The sequence below is a fragment of the Heptranchias perlo genome, chromosome 4, assembly GCF_035084215.1.
Source record: "Heptranchias perlo isolate sHepPer1 chromosome 4, sHepPer1.hap1, whole genome shotgun sequence".
NCBI classification, from domain to species: Eukaryota; Metazoa; Chordata; class Chondrichthyes; order Hexanchiformes; family Hexanchidae; genus Heptranchias; species Heptranchias perlo.
Window position 1 is genome coordinate 77,941,028 of NC_090328.1, and position 22,238 is coordinate 77,963,265.

Genomic DNA, 22,238 nt, shown 5'->3' on the forward strand with positions numbered 1-22,238 from the left:
CTGTAAGAATGAATGAATGATACTGTGTGAGCTGTGACGCGCTGACTTGGCCGATCCAGTGACCGAGAGGAGGAAGACGGGTTGCTATACTGTCCTGATGAGCAGCCCTCATATAGAGCTTTCAGAAGGAGGAGAAATATGGTAAAAGGGCTTCAGTATATTCCTTGCTAGCAATTAGTGAATGAGAGAATAGGATGAAAAGGACAAGCAACAGAAATTGGTCCTGAACCCTGAACTGACAGCTGCCTTCCTACTTTCCCCCCTCTGGCACAGTGTCTGGCCTATATTCTGAGGATTTCGCTCATGAGGGGGATAGTTCACCACCGGTCATTGATCGCCATGGTTATTATAGGCTGTCTTCTCCTTTAAGAAGGATATGAGATATGAGAAGTTGCAATTGTTAAGGTTACTTGGAATAATACCCAAGTGTTGGTTTATATTCCATAGTGGGTGTGACGACATCTTGCAACAGTCAGTTACATTAGATGGGAGGATTCTTTTTGGTCAAATACATATAAAGATGAGTGAATGACACTTGCATGTGAAAGCGGGGGATGTAAAAGGCACCCTGCCTCCTCATGAGCCTTCAAGGAATGCACTGTCTTTTGGATCCGGAATGTTTTCCTGCATGAGAACTCCATACGTAGGCATTTGTTATGGAGATCTGCCTTTTGGCATGCTCAAAATGAGAAGAAAACTGCCAGACTGTAGGGACCACTCTTTTAAGGATACTTTGTCTTCTGAATGTAGGACTGCTGATCAGTTGTGATCAAAGGAACAATGGCACAGATCTTGAAATATTGCAACACAGTATTTTGAAGATGATCCAATGGAATGCCAGGAAGAATGTAAACACACACTGCCTGGAATAAGTCAACTGGCTGCTTTCATGTGTATTGGCCAGACATTATTGACATGAAACACCAACAAAGACACATTTATGTCTGATATGAGCTCATTAACAAACTCCTATGAACAATTCTTCATTCTGCATTAAATGGCATGGGACAGTTGATAAACTAACATCCTTTTAACACAGGCATGAAACAGAAATAGCTAGTTCCACTTAGCACTCTTCAACCTAACGAAAGAATCTAATTCACAGGAAAGGTTAATCCACTCTTTCTAAAGCTTAGGTTATAATTAGGTTATAATTCTGAAAAATATGTAATCTCATCTACCCTTGCTTGTACAGAGACTATATTTTTTCTTCCTAAGAATAAATCAACATGAAGTTGTGATACCATCAACATTAATGTGTAGTTATTTGGAAAGTGCAATTTTAACAGCGTCGGGAAACTCGAAGGGCAATGATATGGATGATTTTTTTTAAGTACTGAACTATAACCTTTGTTCATTTGTTTAGTTGCATTTGACTATTTATTTACAACTACAAAGTATCAAAACACATTTTAAAAAGCCAGAATGGGAAGCTCATTTCCCACATTTCAACCATAATAAGTTTGGCGACCATGTGACGGTAAAGAATTATGGTGTATGTTCTGGAACATTTGATACACATTGTACCTTTAAGGGCTGAGAGGCACAGTGAACAAACTATTTTATCTTTGACCACAGTGCCAAACATGGATTACTTTTCTGGAATCTGTTAATTTCCTTTATGAATTCTTCTGGCAATCATCTGACCACATCTCTTTGTTAACAAAAACAGAAAATGCTGGAAACACTCAGCATCTGTACAGAGACAACAGACCAGTTAACATTTTGGGTGTGCATGCTCTTTGAAGAAGGGTCCGCACTTGAAATGCCAATTTGCCTGTTCTCTCCACAGATACTGCATCACCTGCTGAGTGTTTCCAGCATTTTCTGTTTCATGTTTGATTTCCAGCACAGGCAGTATTTTACTTTTTATTCACATCTCTTTTCATAGTGAAAAAGGGAGACCCTAGCATAGAATTAATTCAATTAATTAAATAAAATCTGGAATTAAAGTACTAGTATCAGTAATGGTGGCCATGAAACTACCGGATTGTCGTAAAAACCCATCTGGTTCACTGATGTCCTTTAGGGAAGGAAACCTGCCGTCCTTACCCGGTCTGGCCTATATGTGACTTCAGATCCACAGCAATGTGGTTGATTCTTAATTGCCCTCTGAAATGGCCTAGCAAGCCACTCAGTTGTAAAATCTCACAATAAGAATCAAACCGGACGGACCACCCGGCATCGGACCAGTAGGTACCAGACACGACAAAGGCACACCAAGCTCAGTCAACCCTGCAAAATCCTCCTCACTAACATCTGGGGACTTGTGCCAAAATTGGGAGAGCTGTCCCACAGACTAGTCAAGCAACAGTCTGACATAGCCATACGCACAGAATCATACCTTTCAGCCAACGTCCCAGACTCTTCCATCACCATCCCTGGGTATCTCCTGTCCCACTGGCAGGACAGACCCACCAGAGGTGGCGGTACAGTGATATACAGTCAGGAGGGAGTGGCCCTGGGAGTCCTCAACATTGACTCTGGACCACGTGAAATCTCATGGCATCAGGTCAACCATGGGCAAGGAAACCTCTTGCTGATTATCACCTGCCGCCCTCCCTCAGCTGATGAATCAGTCCTCCTCCATGTTGAACGCCACTTGGAGGAAGCACTGAGGGTAGCAAGGGCACAGAATGTACTCTGGGTGGGGGACTTCAATGTCCATCACCAAGAGTGGCTCGGTAGCACCACTACTGACCGAGCTGGCCGAGTCCTGAAGGACACAGCTGCCAGACTGGGCCTGCGACAGGTGGTGAGCGAACCAACACGAGGGAAAAACTACTTGACCTCGTCCTCACCAATCTACCTGTCGCAAATGCATCTGTCCATGACAGTATTGGTAGGAGTGACCACCGCACAGTCCTCGTGGAGATGAAATCCCGTCTTCGCACTGAGGACACCATCCAACGTGTTGTGTGGCACTACCACCGTGCTAAATGGGATAGATTCAGAACAGATCTAGCAGCTCAAAACTGGGCATCCATGAGGCGCTGTGGGCCATCAGCAACAGCAGAATTGTATTCCAGCACAATCTGTAACCTCACGGCCCGGCATATTCCTCACTCTACCATTACCAACAAGCCAGGGGATCAACCCTGGTTCAATGAGGAGTGTAGAAGAGCATGCCAGGAGCAGCACCAGGCGTACCGAAAAATGAGGTGCCAACCTGGTGAAGCTACAACTCAGGACTACATGCATGCTAAACAGCGGAAGCAACATGCTATAGACAGAGCTAAGCGATTCCACAACCAATGGATCAGATCAAAGCTCTGCAGTCCTGCCACATCCAGTCGTGAATGGTGGTGGACAATTAAACAACTAACGGGAGGAGGAGGCTCTGCAAACATCCCCATTCTCAATGATGGCGGAGTCCAGCACGTGAGTGCAAAAGACAAGGCTGAAGCGTTTGCAACCATCTTCAGCCAGAAGTGCCGAGTGGATAATCCATCTCAGCCTCCTCCCGATATCCCCACCATCACGGAAGCCAGTCTTCGGCCAATTCGATTCATTCCACATGATATCAAGAAACGGCTGAATGCACTGGATACAGCAAAGGCTATGGGCCCCGACAACATCCCAGCTGTAGTGCTGAAGACTTGTGCTCCAGAACTAGCTGCGGCTCTAGCCAAGCTGTTCCAGTACAGCTACAACACTGGCATCCACCCGACAATGTGGAAAATTGCCCAGGTATGTCCTGTCCACAAAAAGCAGGACAAATCCAATCCGGCCAATTACCGCCCCATCAGTCTACTCTCAATCATCAGCAAAGTGATGGAAGGTGTCGTCGACAGTGCTATCAAGCGGCACTTACTCACCAATAACCTGCTCACCGATGCTTAGTTTCGGTTCCGCCAGGACCACTCGGCTCCAGACCTCATTACAGCCTTGGTCCAAACATGGACAAAAGAGCTGAATTCCAGAGGTGAGGTGAGAGTGACTGCCCTTGACATCAAGGCAGCATTTGACCGAGTGTGGCACCAAGGAGCCCTGGTAAAATTGAAGTCAATGGGAATCAGAGGGAAAACTCTCCAGTGGCTGGAGTCATACCTAGCACAAAGGAAGATGGTAGTGGTTGTTGGAGGCCAATCATCTCAGCCCCAGGGCATTGCTGCAGGAGTTCCTCAGGGCAGTGTCCTAGGCCCAACCATCTTCAGCTGCTTCATCAATGACCTTCCCTCCATCATAAGGTCAGAAATGGGGATGTTCGCTGATGACTGCACAGTGTTCAGTTCCATTCGCAACCCCTCAGATAATGAAGCAGTCCGAGCCTGCATGCAGCAAGACCTGGACAACATCCTGGCTTGGGCTCATAAGTGGCAAGTAACATTCGCGCCAGATAAGTGCCAGGCAATGACCATCTCCAACAAGAGAGAGTCTAACCACCTCCCCTTGACATTCAACGGCATTACCATCGCCGAATCCCCCACCATCAACATCCTGGGGGTCACCATTTACCAGAAACTTAACTGGACCAGCCATATAAATACTGTGGCTACAAGAGCAGGTCAGAGGCTGGGTATTCTGCGGCGAGTAACTCACCTCCTGACTCCCCAAAGCCTTTCCACCATCTACAAGGCACAAGTCAGGAGTGTGATGGAATACTCTCCACTTGCCTGGATGAGTGCAGCTCCAACAACACTCAAGAAGCTCGACACCATCCAAGATAAAGCAGCCCGCTTGATTGGCACCCCATCCACCACCCTAAACATTCACTCCCTTCACCACCGGCGCACTGTGGCTGCAGTGTGCACCATCCACAGGATGCACTGCAGCAACTCGCCAAGGCTTCTTCGACAGCACCTCCCAAACCCGCGACCTCTACCACCTAGAAGGACAAGGGCAGCAGGCGCATGGGAACAACACCACCTGCACGTTCCCCTCCAAGTCACACACCATCCCGACTTGGAAATATATCGCCGTTCCTTCATTGTCGCTGGGTCAAAATCCTGGAACTCCCTTCCTAACAGCACTGTGGGAGAACCGTCACCACATGGACTGCAGTGGTTCAAGAAGGCGGCTCACCACCACCTTCTCGAGGGCAATTAAGGATGGGCAATAAATGCCGGCCTTGCCAGCGACGCCCACATCCCGTGAACGAATAAAAAAAAAAGAAGCAAGACCTGGACAACATCCAGGCTTGGGTTGATAAGTGGCAAGTAACATTCGCGCCAGACAAGTGTGAGGCAATAACCATCTGCAACAAGAGAGGGTCTAACCACCTCCCCTTGACATTCAACAGCATTACCATCGCCGAATCCCCCAACATCAACATCCTGGGGGTCACCATTGACCAGAAACTAAACTGGACCAGCCATATTAATACTGTGGCTACAAGAGCAGGTCAGAGGCTGGGTATTCTGTGGTGAGTGACTCACCTCCTGACTCCCCAAAGCCTTTCCACCATCTACAAGGCACAAGTCAGGAGTGTGATGGAATGCTCTCCACTTGCATGGATGAGTGCTGCTCCAACAACACTCAAGAAGCTCAACACCATCCAGGACAAAGCAGCCCACTTGATTGGCACCCCATCCACCACCCTAAACATTCACTCCCTTCACCACCAGCGCACTGTGGCTGCAGTGTGCACCATCCACAGGATGCACTGCAGCAACTTGCCAAAGCTTCTTCAACAGCACCTCCCAAACCTGCGACCTCTACCACCTAGAAGGACAAGAGCAGTAGGCACATGGGAACAACACCACCTGCACGTTCCCCTCCAAGTCACACACCATCCCGACTTGGAAATATATTGCCGTTCCTTCATCGTCGCTGGGTCAAAATCCTGGAACTCCCTTCCTAACAGCACTGTGGGAGAACCTTCACCACACGGACTGCAGCGGTTCAAGAAGACGGCTCACCACCACCTTCTCAAGGGCAACTGGGGATGGGCAATAAATGCCGGCCTCGCCAGCGACGCCCACATCCCATGAACGAGTAAAAAAAAAAGATTAGGCCATCTTCATTCACTTCACTGATCTATCTGGATTGCACTGTACTGAGCTTAGGAACCAGAGATGAATTCTTGCTGCACCTTGCAAAACAGAGCTACAGAATTCCATCACTGGGCAGATATGGATTTGTAGAACACCGAAATTGGTAGTGGTAATAAGGGGTGAGATATCATGAGTATTTATACTCTGTTAGTTTTTCAATTATTTTTCTAGCTATTTCAGCTGCTTATTTGCTACATAGATTAACTGTGATTAAAAGCCAGTGAACGGAATGCTGATTAACAATGGGGCAATGCCAGTAGAGTTGACTAATGTGCTCAGATTCAAAAGGCTAATGTGCTCAGATTCAAAAAAGTTGACGACGTAGATGCAGGCAACTGCATAACAATTATCTTTCTTCAGTACCATGTAAATGAAATTGATCATCGGGAGTAAACCTGTGGATTTATCTAGAATCATAGAATTTTAGAGTACAGAAGGCGGCTATTTGGCCTGTGCCAGCTCTCCGGAAGAGGTATCTATGTAGACCCATTCCCCTGCCCTTTTTCTGTACCTTTTAAATTTTTATTTTTGATAATCTGAAGTCTCCCAATTATCCCAAAAGCATCGTGCAAAGTCCCACATGAGACTAATAGGTAAATCGAAAACTGGTATAGGGTTCAAGGTAAATTTTGGGAATGAGTAAGAAATTGGCTGAAGGGCTATGGAAAGTGGTAAGTTTATTGAGTAATGGTACCCCAGAGATAATTTCTGGGAACACTATTGTTTCTAATTTACATCAGCAACTTGGATTCAGAAACTCAATGCAAATTTCTGAAATTTGCAGATGATACCAAAGTAGGAGGAGCAGGCAACTCAGCCAATGCAAATTGAGTCGGACAAAACATGTAAGTGAGCACAGCAATGACAGAAGAAATTTAATTTAATGCAAAATGTTGCACGGGGGGAGGAAAACTGGACAACACGTAATCTATAAATGTTGTTGAAATAGCTAAGGGTGAAATTGAAACAGATTTAGGGGGGTTCGTAAAAATGTCTTTTTAAAAAAAAAACACATTAGTACTCTTGATGCTCAACATGTGCAACCACTGCAGAGCAGAAATCAACAAAGTAAAAAGAACATTGACGTATGTAGCCAAAAACCCAGGCCACACCAAGTAGTATTCTCTTTAGAGCAGAGAGGATTATGGGGAGATTTAATAGAGATGTTCAAAATTATGAAGGGTTTTGATAGAGTAGATAGGGAAAAACTGTTCCCACTAGTAGGATGGTCCATCACCAGAGGATGCAGATTTCAGATAATTGGCAAAAGACAAAGGGGAGATGAATTTTTTTTTTACGCAGCAAGTTGTTACGGTCTGGAATGCACTGCTTGAAATGGTGGTGGAAACAGATTCAATAGTATCTTTCAAAAGGGAATTGGATTTATACTTGAAAAGCAAAAAATTGCAAGGCTATGTGGAAAGAGCAGGGGAGTAGGACTAATTGGACATCTCTTTCAAAGAGCCGGCACAGGCAGATGGGCTGAATGGCCTCCTTTTGTGCTGTAAGATTCTATGATTTTATGATTCTATTACGTCCAGTTCTGACCACCGAGACACAAGGGAGACATTCAATCACCAAAGGCAGTCCAGAAAAGAGACTTGAGGCTGATGCCTAGTGTTAGAGGTCTGAGTTGAGGAAAAAGTGGCCTTGTAAGGTGGAGATTACATAGAGTCTATGGCACAGAAACAGGCCATTTGGCCCAACTTGTCTAGTTTATGCTGCACGTGAGCCTTCTCCCACCCCTCTTCATCTAACCCTATCAGCATACCCTTCTATCCCTTTCTCCCTCATGTGCTTATCTAGCTTCCCCTTAAATACATCTGTGCTATTCATCTCAGCTATTCTTTATGGTAGTACATTCTTACTACCCTTTGGGTAAAGAGGTTTCTCCTGAATTCCCTATTGGATTTATTAGTGACTATCTTATATTTATGACCTCTAGTTCTGGTCTCCTCCACAAGTACAAACATTTCCTCTATGTCTACCCTATCAAACCCTTTCATAATTTTAAAGACCTCTATCAGGTCATCCCTCAGCCTTCTCTTTTCTAGAGAAAAAAGCCCCAGCCTTTCCTGATAAGTATATTCTCTCAGTTCTGATATCATCCTTGTGAATCTTCTCAAGTGCCTCTATATCCTTTTTAAAATATGGAGACCAGAAATGTGCAGTACTCCAATCGTAGTCTAACCAAGGTTCGATACAAGTTTAACATAACTTCTCTGCTGTTCAATTCTATCCCTCTAACGATGAACCTCAGTGCTTGGTTTGCTTCTTTTATGACCTTATCAAGAGATAATCCAGAGATGTATAGAAGAGTAAACTGTATGGGAAAGATAAAACCGGAATATTAGTTCAAACTAAATTGCACAAGTAGGGCAAAGAGGGATAAATTCAGCTGGACTTTTGGACTGACTTCCAGAAGTTGTTCTTCACAAATGGAGTGGACTTTGATCACAAATGGAGTGGAGAGTTGGAGGCAAAAACCTGTAATCATTTAAGGAAAAATTAGATACTGCAATGGTGGAGTGTAGGGTCTTCTTGGATGGATGAACTAATATAGGTCAAATGGCCCCTTTTTCCATATTTAACTTGGGATTTTATGAATGTTTGTAACTGAAGATAATTTGCTCTTGGAGCAAAGGTGAGTGGGCAAATATCATACACAGTTTATTTTTCGTGGCAGTATTATTGACTTTGTCTTTGGCATCCATTACCCACTTAAATCTATTTGCTTGTAATGATTCAGTTACTGCTTGCCTCTCAGAAGGGGAGTTAATCACTTTGTCAGTGGTGTTGTCATTAAAAGGAGCAAATCATAACTTTTGATAACTAGTTTGTCATTAATGAAACCAAGAAATGGAATTGGACCAAGCTCACTTACCTAAAGGGTACCTTAATTGCTGCTCTGACGAGAAGGCAAGCATCTAATTTATCATGATGTGGAGATGCCGGTGATGAACTGGGGTGGACAAATGTACAGAGTCGTACAACACCAGGTTATAGTCCAACAGCTTTATTTTAAATCACAAGCTTTCGGAGCTTAGCTCCTTCGTCAGGTGAGTGAAGAAGGGTTTCCATAAAAACATCGCATATATAGTCAGAGAACAATGTCTGGTGATTACAGTTAATCTTTCCAACTGCCCGTTATCACCCCTCGGCAGAGAGATAATTACAGCAATCAAAGGAGTGGATGGTGTTCAGACAGGTTTAGTCTGGGACACCTTACGTTCAAGAATACTGAATACACACGGGGTCAGTTAACAAAGACAGAGAGAGGAACCCGAAAGGCAAGATCTTGGGTTCATGTCACGCTACATGTAACCCCACCAGCGGAAAAAAAAGTTATCTGTTTTTAATACAACGGGTCATTCTCTCTCTCTGCCTTTCGGGTTCCTCTCTCTGTCTTTGTTATCTGACCCCATGTGTATTCAGTATTCTTGAACGTAAGGTGTCCCAGACTAAACCTGTCTGAACACCATCCACTCCTTTGATTGCTGTAATTATCTCTCTGCCGAGGGGTGATAACAGGCAGTTGGAAAGATTATCTGTAATCACCAGACATTGTTCTCTGACTATATATGCGATGTTTTTATGGAAACCCTTCTTCACTCACCTGACGAAGGAGCTAAGCTCCGAAAGCTTGTGATTTAAAATAAAGCTGTTGGACTATAACCTGGTGTTGTACGACTCTGTAATTTATCATGGTGTAGTGTTTGCATATTTCTGTAGAGGTGTCTCCAAACTTGTCACACCCTTGAATGGACTGTTTAGTTCATGTCTAATCTGTATTGATCTTGTGACACTGGAGCATCGGGGATCTCCACTTCAACATTACTATTTCTCAGTAACTGGGCAGCAATTTGTTGCTTCACAAAACTTGGAGATTAGCAACCTGTATATATCTCCATAAAGTAATAAGAAATTGCTCTTCGCATCATAACATGTAGTTGAAGTTGCCCAAAGGTTCACTTGAAAAACTCAGAAAAACAAAACCATTTTGATGATATAATTCCAGGGACATGTGGATTAATTCCATTTTGGCTGTCCACCTTTCACAGGCTAAAAGGTGAGAGAAGAGCCGGCCACTTATCCACCTTTCAAGAAATAGCTTATAGCATCTTTTGGATATTCTGTATTTGTGAACAAGCGAACTCTTTCAGCTAGTAATTATGCTTTAATGGGGTTGGAAAAAGCAGAGATTAAAAGGAGGGGGAGAAACCATTTTCTCTCACTTTTTTCCAACTTCAGTAAACTGCTTCACCTGGCCTCAATCCGTCCCCTCAGCCTCTCCTGTCCCCTTCTAATTCCTTGCATTGTCTCCACCCCTTCCCTCCCCTACACCCATCCTGCCCCTCTGCATTCCTCCACCCACTCACTACATCCATCTCCTTTTACTTTGCCTCCACTCTCTGCTTTCCTCTCCCCATCACCCTGTCTCCGCCCTCTTCCTCCCCCCATTGTTTTCCTCTGCCTTAACCCCATTCTCTTCTTTCCTTCCCATTCTTTCCTTCACTTTCCCCTAGTCCCATCCTTCCTCACTTTCCCCTACCATTCCCTATCCTCCCACATCCTCAACCTGTTCTTGTCTATCTTCGTTTCTTCCCCCATTTCCCAGCTATAAATCTGGAAACCAACCCTTTCCATTTAAAAGTGAATAAAGTATATTTTCCCTGAATTCCCATCACCTCTCGCTCTTCATTTTTCTCTATCTCTTACTTTTTTGTGCTTTTACACTAGATATGCTACTTGGGCTCAGCTTCAATGATCACTCACATGAGCAGACTTCACACACCATATGAGCCAGATTGTCTTTTTTTGCCCACTGTAGGTAAACACGTGATTCCCAGGGATCTAACAGAAGACCTTGGGTACTGTATTTGGCTTACTGGAATGTATCACATGCCGCCACATGACATCCTCATCTTCAGTAGGCAAATGAATATTCACTCTCAGATCAAGGCTGGGGCTACAAACCAATAGACAAATATTTTAATATTAAATGGCTAAATGATCGGTATTCAGTATAAACAATATATTTATGTTAGATACAGTCTTTACCAATCTTTTCAAAAGGTACAAATAACAAAGGTGCTATCCTGTGCAACATAACATTGATTCCTGAAACACAGGTCACTTATTTCTTATGTAGCATAATGCAACCACGGAGCTATATCTAGCTCAGTATCTCTTTAGGCTTTAAACTTTCCGACTGACCGAGTTACATGAAGTCAGATATGGGTGTATCTTTTAATATCTTAGTACCTTTTAATAAACCAGTAGTAAATAAATAAGAAAAAAATATTAAATAAGAATTGAAGCTTGTCTGAAGTAGGTTGCCACAGTGGCACCCAGGCTGGAGACAGACCTGGGAGGTCTACAAAATACATAGGCAGCTCCACCACCACATATGTTGGAGACAAAGTATGCAGGACTTAACCAGGGGTAGGTACAATCAATTGAAAAATAAGGCAGAAAAGAAATGCAGAAAAAATGTGAAATCAATGTGACTGTGACAGAAAAACGTGACAGAAACAGTACTGCCAGAAGTAAGTGTTAAATATCAGGAAGTGTGCACAGACACAAGATTTTATATATGTTGTATAGATAGCTATATATTTGTTTCATAATCTGGTTTAAAGAGTTCAATGTGACCTGGGTTTAAATAGTTCAATGTTACCTGGGTTTAAAGGTTGGAAGTATAAGTAACATTCTGTAGTCCCTTTTTGCAAGTTCCTTTTTGTCAAATCTGAATTGCAAAAAAAGTCACAATACATTCAAGAGTTTATTTTATACTTTGGTTTTTGACAGTTTTAAAATATAATGTAGGGACATTTGCAAATAGGAAAAAGTACCACTGCATTCCTAAAGGTTTAATAAGCAATGAGTGAAGGGAGTAATACTGAAAACATGTCTGTGTTCTATATCGGATCAAAAACTCTTGGAAGAGTTGTGCAGTATGATTTTAATCATACTGAGCATCAAAAGGAAAATGTAGACTTGCAGTGCAAGAGTTCAAACATGTCCAGCACTGTACTAAATCAGTAATTTCATGGAGAGCACAGCTAACTGCTGCTAATTTTCTTTTTAAAGAAAGTGTGATTAAATTGCAAACAAAAGAGAAAGGGATTTTTTTTTACAGAGACAGAGCTTTAAAATTTAACTTTTGGTAAATCATACATTAGTAAGGAGATTACTTTTGTAAAACTGATGTATCATTTTTCCTAGGCAATGGGAGTCTACCTCTATGGTGAGTTGATGGTTAATGAAGATGCTAGACAGCAGCAGCTGGTTCACAGGTGCTTTACCATGCTTCAAGAAGAGATGGATCCATGTCTCCAGAAGGTGGTCGCTGAAATGATATTCTAGCCAAATGAGAACCGAAGAGGTAATTCCACAAAGACATATTCTAAAAGCATACTTTGGGTTGGAGAAAAATAAAGATAAAGGAAATATGCTGGTTGTTCTACTGTACTGATTTTGGGATAAATAATTTGTCAATTTACTGTAATCCATTCTGGACTTGAATTGGTAGGGTTTGTCATATCAATGTTAAATATTTTTCCACCAAAAATAAACTAGTATAGCACATGTTATGTTTACATGTTAATATGAACATGTAATAGATTTAAACTGTACTTCAACAGACTAAAAACAAAAAAAAACTATTTAGTGCGAAATGTCTTTCTAAAAAAAAACTTATTCATAGAACCACGCCATTTTAGTTAGCGTTGTCACCTGTCACAGAGTCCAAAACCAAATGGTGTAGCATAGAGACTGTGCAGGGGGTGGGATAATGTCTTGAGTTCTAATGAGCCTCATTTTGCTGTGAAAATAACGGCGAGGCTAACAGGCTTCACTGTTATTTCTGTGCAAATCGGTTAGCAACTTCCAGCGACTGGACAAGCACAGTTGAAATGCTGTGGAAATCCGGAAGTTGCTGAACGAGATACACTGCTCCTCCGTAAGCTTCACGAGAATGACACCTCACCGGCTGGCTCCCCATTCAAATGAATGGAACAGCGTGAAGTTCCTGCACTGACGCCGTACATATGGACTAAACTCACCAGCAAGAGTTAGGGCTTTAACATTCTGATGTTTAACAGCGTGGTAAGTCTTAATGACTGCCAAACAACCTCTCTGGCGCTCAAAATTAACTTTAACAAGTGTGGAGTCTCATTCCTCCAGATTTTAATTGCTGTTGGACGTTTAAAAAATAATTTAAATAAATTTTTATTTTTTTAGCATTTTCTTTCTGTCTCTTTTATCTCTGTTTCTTAATTCAATCTTTCTTACCCTCTCTTTATTTCATTTTCTGTACCTGATTTGACATTGAATTCACTAGTCTAACTTACACTTCCTGGTTCAGTCTTTGCGCGGCTTATTAACGATGCTTCAATTTGATTGGTTAAGATGATAGACATTTGCTTGCCCCGTTCACACAGGTCCCAGATGCCCTGTAGAGGGTACTGTTCTTTTTGGCTGTCTAATTTCAGAAAGTTGCTGTGCAAAAGTTCAAAGTCTATGGACAAGTGCATAGCCATTTGTTTGCCGCTCACAGCAAAATCAAGCCCAATATTTTCTTTGCTGCTGATGAAAATTAATTGAAGTCCTGGGTTTTGCACCTCAGTACTGTTTCATTTTGGGATAATATTGAAGTTTTCGTGTCGCTGCTTGAGGTAGACCAGAGGATACACCGTTTTATAAGGTCAGGAATATTACGCCACGTAATACAAAATGTTTTATTCTGCTAAAATGCAACTTGTACAGTATAATAAGTCAATTAGAAGCTGATTGTTCCTGATCAGAATTCCAAGTGAATTAGAGGTCATTTTGACTTTTCTATTTTCATACTTTTTTTTTCCAAAAGTGTGAGTCCTGAAGTCAATTAGAAGATAGGTGGAATATCCTGTGGTGCTGCTCACAGTAAGTCAGAAGATGTGCTGTTTCCTAAGGATAGGAGCATTATACCATGTAAACTAGCATGTAGGTCCGCCTTTCGGATGAGATGTTAAACTGAGGCCCCGTCTGCCCCCTCAGGTGGACATAAAAGATCCCATGGCACTATTCAAAGAAAAGCAAGGGGTGTTCTCCCGGTGTCCTCAACCCACATCACTTAAAAATATGTTATCTGGTCATTTATCTCATTGCGGTTTGTGGGACCTTGCTGTGCGCAAATTGGCTGTCACGTTTCCCTGCATTACAACAGTGTCTACACTTCAAAAGTACTTAATTGGCTGTAAAATGTTTTGGGATGTCCTGAGGTCATGAAAGGTGTTATATAGATGCAAGTTCCTTCTTCTTTCTTTAGGTGTGCATTCCCTTTAAGGTTAGAAGGTGTAATTGCTGTACATTCATGAAATATATTGTGGGTGCTCTTAAAGGTCAAGTTGCACATGAGAGCCCTGAGTTTGATTAATGGATCAATAAAATGTTGGAGACAGTGTGGAACCAGTCTGTTGAACAGATTGCTTTACACTTGCATAACAAAGGGCGAAGTACAGTAGGTAAAATGTGTAAATTATTCTAATTGTAAGAATCATTGTTTAAAAAGTTTTCCAAGTTTCCTACATTTCCACCTGCCTCACAGTTGTTTCTTGTTTGTTTTAACTTGCTTGGCCGTGATCTGCTGCAGCAGTTGAAAAGTGGAAGTCAGTGTTGGGAGTCAATAATATGGGAACAATGACCAAATCAGATGTGATAGAATAAATTTGCCTTTAATTAAGAATGTTGCATGGAATTGTATGACAGTGTCCATTACATGTAAGACTTTTAATATGTTATAGTGGATCTCCTGTGGTGGACCTCACAGTAATTTGCAGGACATACTCTCTGTCTTAACTGTTACTGATGTCTTGTCACTGATTTATCCCACATAGTCACAAATGTGATGTCAATTTGTAAAAATGGGCAAAGCAATAACCCAGGGAACTACAAGCTGACATCCACTGTAGAGAAAGTACTCCAAGGCATCCTAAAAGAACGATTAATGAACCACCTGGAGAAATACTGAACTCTAAGAGGGAAGCAGTGTGCTTTTATGGGAGAGAGATCATGACTGATGAATTTCTTGGAGTTCTTTGAAGAGCTAAGAAACCTTATGAATAAGGAGAACTCAAGTGAAAGTTGCTTATGTAGATTTCAGCAAAGCTTTTGATGCAGTGCCACATAAAAAATGGTACACAAGGTTGAAAGGCTTGGCATAGGTGGAGTGCTTCTGAAATGGATTTGAGATGGGCTGAAGCAGAGGAAGGACAAGGTGGTTGCGCGTGGAGCTGGATCTGCGTGGAAGGAGCCAACTAATTGGGTACCTCAGGGATCAGTGCTAGAGCTACTGCTGTTTATGATGTACCTAAATTACTTTGAAGAGGGCACAGAAACAAAACTCCAAGTTTACAGATGATACCCAAACTAGAGTATGGTGTACATTTCTGGTTGACATATTAAGAAAAATACATCCAAATATTGAAGGGGGTGTAGTGATAGGTACCTCATTTGACAGCAGGAATTCAGCACTTCAATTATGAGGAAAGGCTGCAGAATCTGGGAATGTTTGCGCAAGGGGTGATCTTACTGAAGATCCCAATGTCAAACGTCAATCTATTTAACAGATTCAACAAGAGAGCATAGCCTCATACTTAGAAGAGGGACAAATGTAAGGAATCTTACAACACCAGGTTATAGTCCAACAGTTTTATTTTCAAATAAAACTGTTGGACTATAACCTGGTGTTGTAAGATTCCTTACATTTGTCCATCCCAGTCCATCACCGGCATCTCCACATCTTAGAAGAGGGAAGTGAAAAGACTGTTTAGATTTAACTAATTTAAGCAGCGTGGTAAATGCTTGATGTGGAGATGCCGGTGATGGACTCACCTGACGAAGGAGGTAAGCTCCGAAAGCTTGTGATTTTCAAATAAAACTGTTGGACTATAACCTGGTGTTGTAAGATTCCTTACATTGGTAAATGCTTGGAATGGACTGCCAAGGGAGGCGATGGGGATTGATTATAATTTTTTTCTTCAGGTACTTATGCAACTCTCTCTTGAGTTTGCTGATCAAGAGGCTTTGACAAGTATCATGGGCTATGATGTATCCTAGACACTGGGACCAGCCAGATAGATCACATGGTCTTTCCGGTCCTGTATGTGTTTTTTTCTGTCTTTTCTCCCCCTCCTTATGGTTTTCTCTGTCACTTTCTCTTCTACTTGTGTCTGCGTGTTCTTTTGGTTCTTTCTCTTTGTCTTTTTTTCTGGCTCTTTCCCAGTCTTCTCCTCACTTATCCCCCTTTCCACTCTCTGCTCCCCTTTCAATTTCTCCATCCTCCTGTCCTCTCTGTCATCACCCCCATTTTCACCACAAAGCCTTCTGCCACCACTATTCTCCTCTTCCCCCTCCCAGACCTGCTGTCTCCTCTTCACCGGTTTCCCAGTCGTGTGCTGGACAACAGGCAGTTTTGTTTTTAAAGTGCTCGTTGTGCTTACAATGTATTTGCCAGTTGTGCAGAGAGCAGATACATTATAAGTGCAATGAAAGCTTAAAAGCTAAACTACCTGTTTCCCAGTTCTGTAGTGGGAAACCAGTGAAGGGAAGTGGGAAGTGCAGTGGTTGAAGCCTGAGAGTAGGCCAGGAAAACATTGACTGAGATCTGAGGCAGCAAACTTAGTGGGGAGTCCAGATGCCAGAGAGGATGAATGGGGGGCTTATGAGGTGAGAATATGCAGATGGGAAGTGGTAGACGTTTAAGCCATGTTTTCGAAGTGAACGGTGCTGTGGACTATGTCACCATGTCCTATAGCTCCCGTTCTACTGCCATAACTTTTTCAGAAGTACGGTGGGAGCCCCATTTACGTGCATAAGCGGGTTTCCACATTACTTCCTGGTAAAGTTATGGCAGCAGAGGGGAAGAAGGTTGATGGAAATTGCCAGCCAACATTTGAGGTGTGGACTCTTTGCCAGAGCTTGAAGATATTAACTATGAACAACATTTAAAAAGGATGAAGCACCTAAATGCACGTGCGCTGCACCGCACATGCACAACACGAACGCACACAATTCTGCACGCAGTGCGCACAACGCCACGCACACAACCCCACAAACACACCCCACTACATGGAATAGGAGGCTTCATGAGAGAAAGAAATGAAAGACAGATACAAGACATAGAGAATGTATAAATAACTTAGCGATGGAGTAATAGGCAGGTAGAAAGGAGAGCAAGATAAACTGGCAAAGCAGAGCAACCTCCAGCAGTCCAAGATCCTGGTGGATGAAAAATGCAGGTTTAGTTCTCTCCACAGATGCTGCCTAACTCGCTGAGTGTTTCCAGCATCTGCAGTATTTTGCCTTTCATACATTATTAATTAGGCTTGGTATGATGCACTCTAGTGCGGCATACTTGAGATGTTTGCCTAATATCATTGTTTGGAATTTTTTAGAATGTTTTGTACTGGAATAGGAGCAGAGTGCTTTAACGTTTATAATTATTTTAGCATAAAACATGAGTATTCATGATAACCATTAATGAGGTACTTTTCAAATCCATTCATAGTGCCAGTCCTTGGGCTTTTTCACAGTATTTGCTGTATAATTCTTTCCTCATTTTTCTGTACTGATTTCCCATCTGCCGTACACCTCTATAGCCAAGAAGGTAAAAGAACAAACTGCTGTCAGGCCTCCATTAATGCCACTCTGAATATTGAGGTGATGTACAGTAGTGACAGGGAATTACTTTTCCTTTTTGTGGAGACTTGCACGATCTCCACTTGGTGCGTCCCAGAGTCACGCGGCTCAGATTCCGAGTTCAGTGGAGAAGGAGATCAAAGCTTTCTTCCATCATTCCGTGCTGCTCCACATTGATGCCCCAGTATACTGCACCTGCCAATGGGTGGGCCTTTTACCTAATTTGCAGTAAGACTACTCTTCTGCAAGTTCTTACCATGTATTTTCTGTGATCTCTTACCTGATCAGCTGTACTGATGATTTTAAATTTCAGTCGGTTAAGAGACAGGGAATAATTTTTTTTTTAGATAGGTCAGTGGGTTACTGTCTAAAAGGGAACTTTGTAAGAGTCTCATTGAGGTTTGTAACCACTCACTGATTTAATGTAAATATTTGGTTCAGAAACATTAAGTAGCTTACTGCTTCAATATTGTGATTGATGTATTATAACTTGGTAATTTCCTCCTATGGCAGGATTAATTTCTGAACAGATAGAGATCCCTACATAAAATACTGTGCAGGTTTTTTTTTTGGTATGGAAGGAGGCTGGATGTATTTTTGTACATATAACATAAATTCAAGAAATAGGAGCTTATTGTATCTTCACACAGTATTTTTGCATATGGTAAAAGGGGCACTTTTGTTTCCATAAGGTTTATCAAATTGTAAGTTGGAAATTGATTGCATTTTCTTTAAGATTTCAAAGCCTGGCTGGAGAAGTGTAAATTTGTAGCCAATGGAATAAAATAGATGCTTACATTTAAAACATAGGAATGAAATAAATATTTTGAAATGGAGTGAGTGTTCTATTTTAAATGTGGCAAATATTTGTTTAATGGCTTCAGTAAAATTACGCTGTATTCTGATCTGAAGTTTCTGTTTGCAGAAGGGGCGACACTGTATATAGTATTAATAGGAACATAGAACAGGAGTAGGGCATTCAGCCCTCGAACTTGTTCCGCCATTCAATTAGATCATGGCTAATCTGTACCTCAATTCCATTTACCCACCTTTGCTCCATATCCCTTGATACCCTTACCTAACAAAAATATACCAATCTCAATCTTGAGAATTTCAACTGACCCAGCATCTACTGCCTATTGGGGGAGAGAGTTCTAGATTTTCACTACCCTTTGTGTGAAAAATTGCTTCCTGATTTCACTCCTGAATGGCCTAGCTTTAATTTTATGTGCCCTTGTTCTGGATCCGCCGACCTGAAGAAATAGTTTCTCTGTATCTACCCTATTAAATCCCTTTATCATTTTAAAAACTTGTATATTTAATAATCATTACATGGCCTGTGGTAACTTGCAATTAATTATTTAAGTCAAGCAAAATGACCCACTGATATAGGAAGCATAATGTCTTCTTGGGACCAAGCTGGTCATCAAAAAGCAGTGGCTCCACAGAAATTTTGTGAATAGTAGAAGTAAGCTTGAACAGAGAGACCCATTTTCATATGTTACTAATTGATAGGAAACGTAAATCTTTGTAGTTCAGCAGTCAACTCCACTGTAGAATGATCAACCTGACACCTACTCCTAATATCAAATTACTACGAACATAGAATTAAGAGCAGGAGTAGGCCATTCGGTCCTTCGAGCCTGCTCTGCCATTTGAGAAGATCATGGCTGATCTGATTATGACCTCAACCCTACTTTCCTGTCTACCTACTATAACCTTTGACTCCTTTGTTAATCAGGAATCTATCTAACTCAGCCTTACTACTTACACAAGGGTAGAAAGTAAAGTGAGGAGTGCAATTTCTTGCATTTTCTTTCACCAAGTAATGCTTGGGGGATCTTTCCAATGGTACTAAATCACTTGACACATATGTACATTATTTTTTAGCTGGAAAGATTAAGAAACAAAAAAAATTGCAGGCAGTAGAGAGAGAAAGAAAAGACAGAAAAGAAAGGTAATAGAACATTATTTCTCAGGTCATTCCAAAATGCTTTATGTACAATTAATTACTTTTAAGTTTAGTCACAGTTGCTATGCATCTGAACGCGGCAGCCATTTTGTGTACAGTAAGGTCCTACAAACAACAATAAGATTAACGATCAGTTAATATATGTTTGGTGGTGATGGTTGAGAGAGGAACGTTGACAGGGCACTGTGAGAACACAGTGTGCTTCGAATAGTGCCGTTGGTTCTTCTAAGTGTACCTGAGTAGGCAGAAGGGCCCTTGGTTAAACATTTCATTTGAAGGGTGGCACTGTCTGACAATGTAGCACTTCCTCAGTATTGCACTGAAGTATCAGCCTAGGTTATGTGCTTAAATCCTGCCATCTCAGATTCAAGTGCTACCAAGCTGACTAGGCTCGTTTGGTAGCAATCCAAAAACAGTCCAGCATAGGGACCGATAGAAAAAACATTCAGAGAGGAGAAAAGGCATGCCAGTCCAGTAAGCTCATGATGTGAAGATGGGGAGTCAGACTGTGACAAGCATGAGCCTTCGGAAACTCTTTTTCCTTTGTTAAAATACAGAGACAATGGCTTCATCAGCCTTTCAGGCCGTTACCATGCTGTAATTTTGACAGGAGCTGTCTAAAAGTAGCTAGGTGACAGGTGATTGCAGAAATTGGGATAGGGGCCTGAGTCAGCTTCATTATCAGGACTTCATCCTCAAATAATGAGAAGACTTCTATCATGTATTTTTTTATGGGGTGTGGAGGGAATTAACTGCCTGTTTTACTCAAAATAAAAACGATCAAAAATCCCTGATAATTACATTGTTTCATTTAATTATGATTAAAGAAATCCTTAAAATGTAATCACAGTGGTTAGTTGTCAGTTAAAATATTAGAATGTGGAACAGAAAAAGTGACAACTACAGTTTAAATAAAATATTGTCATTCAACCACCTGGCTAAATCTCCCTGAAACCACCAGTTTGATTTCCCTGACGGCACATTGTATAAGTTGGAAGATATACTATTCTTCCCCAACAATGTACCTTAACCCTGCACCCTATAACACCAGTGTGACAAAGTGCCATGTTAGTTTTGTGCAATTAAACTGCCTAAACTCATTTAATGTAGCATCCTTACAGCCAGTTGAGAGAAAAGTTTCATTGCAACAGTCTGGGCTAGATCCAAATTCCAGAGATGAAAGCAGCGTGTGCAAACACAGTGCCACTCAGTCTTGTAGTCCCCTAATTACAAATTTGGGCAGGTAAAGCAGGCTGTGGCAGGCACACTGAATGTAAAATTTGAGTACTTAGTACTTATTAAAGGGAAATGAGCTCAGCATTACTTTTTTGATTCTTTTTATTGAAAAACAAACAGGGGGGAAATGAAGATTTACCTATGAATTTGAATGTAGCCTTTGGGTAAGTTACCATATGACATAAAGCTCTTCATTAAAATGTTGTTGAATACCTAGATGTAGTGATCTGTTTGCGACTCAGTGCCAAAAATGATCCTTTACCTTTGCCCTTCAAAGGCTAGTCTAACTTCCTGTTATGTGAATACAGCCAGTTAATATCTGTTCTTCATGCTTTCAAGCAGGCCTATGCAGAACTAAAAATTGGTGTAAGTCCAGGACACTTAAGCGCTGGGAACTTATCTACTGGCAACTACTCCGCGAGAACTCCTGTCTGATGAAAGCCTTTACAGCTGCCAATGTGAGAAGATTTTTTTTCCCCCTCGTAAGTTGTATTTGAAGACTGCTTTTGGACTGTATTCTGATGTACATCATTGTCTTTGTAGACATTTAAAATTAACTTATAAATGCAAATTGCTTATAGTCATAGTTTTGAAATGTCAGACTATATATTTGATGATCCTAATTAATTTTAGTAATAGATTTGCAGGATGGACAGTATCATTTATAGCATTTAGATAAATTGTTCTACAGGTGAAAATGCTATTTGTGAGCCATGGGTAAATTTTAGAGGGGAGAGAATGGAGCATAAGAGATAGGGAAGAATGGTGAGCAGAGGTGTTTACTATTTTTAATTTTATCTAAAATTGTATTTTGTGTATATTTTAGTTGTATAAGGGTTAATATTACTGTATTAAACTCACTCCTGATATCAGTAGCTGTAAGGAACTGTTTCATTATTATTGTCTTTCATATGTTGAGTGACTGGAATTTCCAAAGATTTCGCACTCTAGTGCTATACTTATACTACAAATGTAGTATTGGTGTGAAGTGGTTTTACTTCGCACTAATGCTAAAGCTTGTAGTGTTAATCGAGAGTCAGGGTCTGACCTGCTTCCGAAGCACAGTGATAGTCTGCCTCGCTCCAGAGTTGGGTTGGACCCTGACTCCAAATTTACACAACAGTTTCTTATCTTTGAAGCAACACTACAGTTAGAGCGTAAGTGTAGCTTAAGAGTTTCATTATATTTGTAGTGCTATGTTGAATTGCTAACTTTTTAACATAAAAATAAAAGAGCAGCATAACAACAAAAAGGGCAACATGTTGAAACACCATCTCAAAAAATGCTTGTACATTTCTTAGGCTTGAGGCCTTGGGAGACTGACCTGCATGCCCTGTTCTCTCTTGGTTACA

The 22,238-nt window shown here is 41.5% G+C and overlaps 1 protein-coding gene across 4 annotated transcripts in view; it reads left to right on the top strand.

The window, feature by feature from the left end:
* The window catches only part of aopep (aminopeptidase O (putative)), a 260,440-nt gene extending 238,679 nt beyond the window's left edge, over positions 1 to 21,761 (top strand). For 2 of the 4 annotated variants that reach the window (XM_067983185.1, XM_067983187.1), the window contains 2 exons: positions 12,225 to 12,384; positions 21,226 to 21,761. In XM_067983185.1, the coding sequence (XP_067839286.1) occupies positions 12,225 to 12,365 (141 nt within the window). In that variant the 3' untranslated portion in view covers positions 12,366 to 12,384; positions 21,226 to 21,761. Of the gene's footprint in view, positions 1 to 6,780; positions 6,846 to 12,224; positions 12,385 to 21,225 lie in introns of those variants that run through there. The other 2 variants (XM_067983186.1, XM_067983188.1) reach the window with 2 other exon arrangements.
* Positions 21,762 to 22,238: the final 477 nt, after the last annotated feature.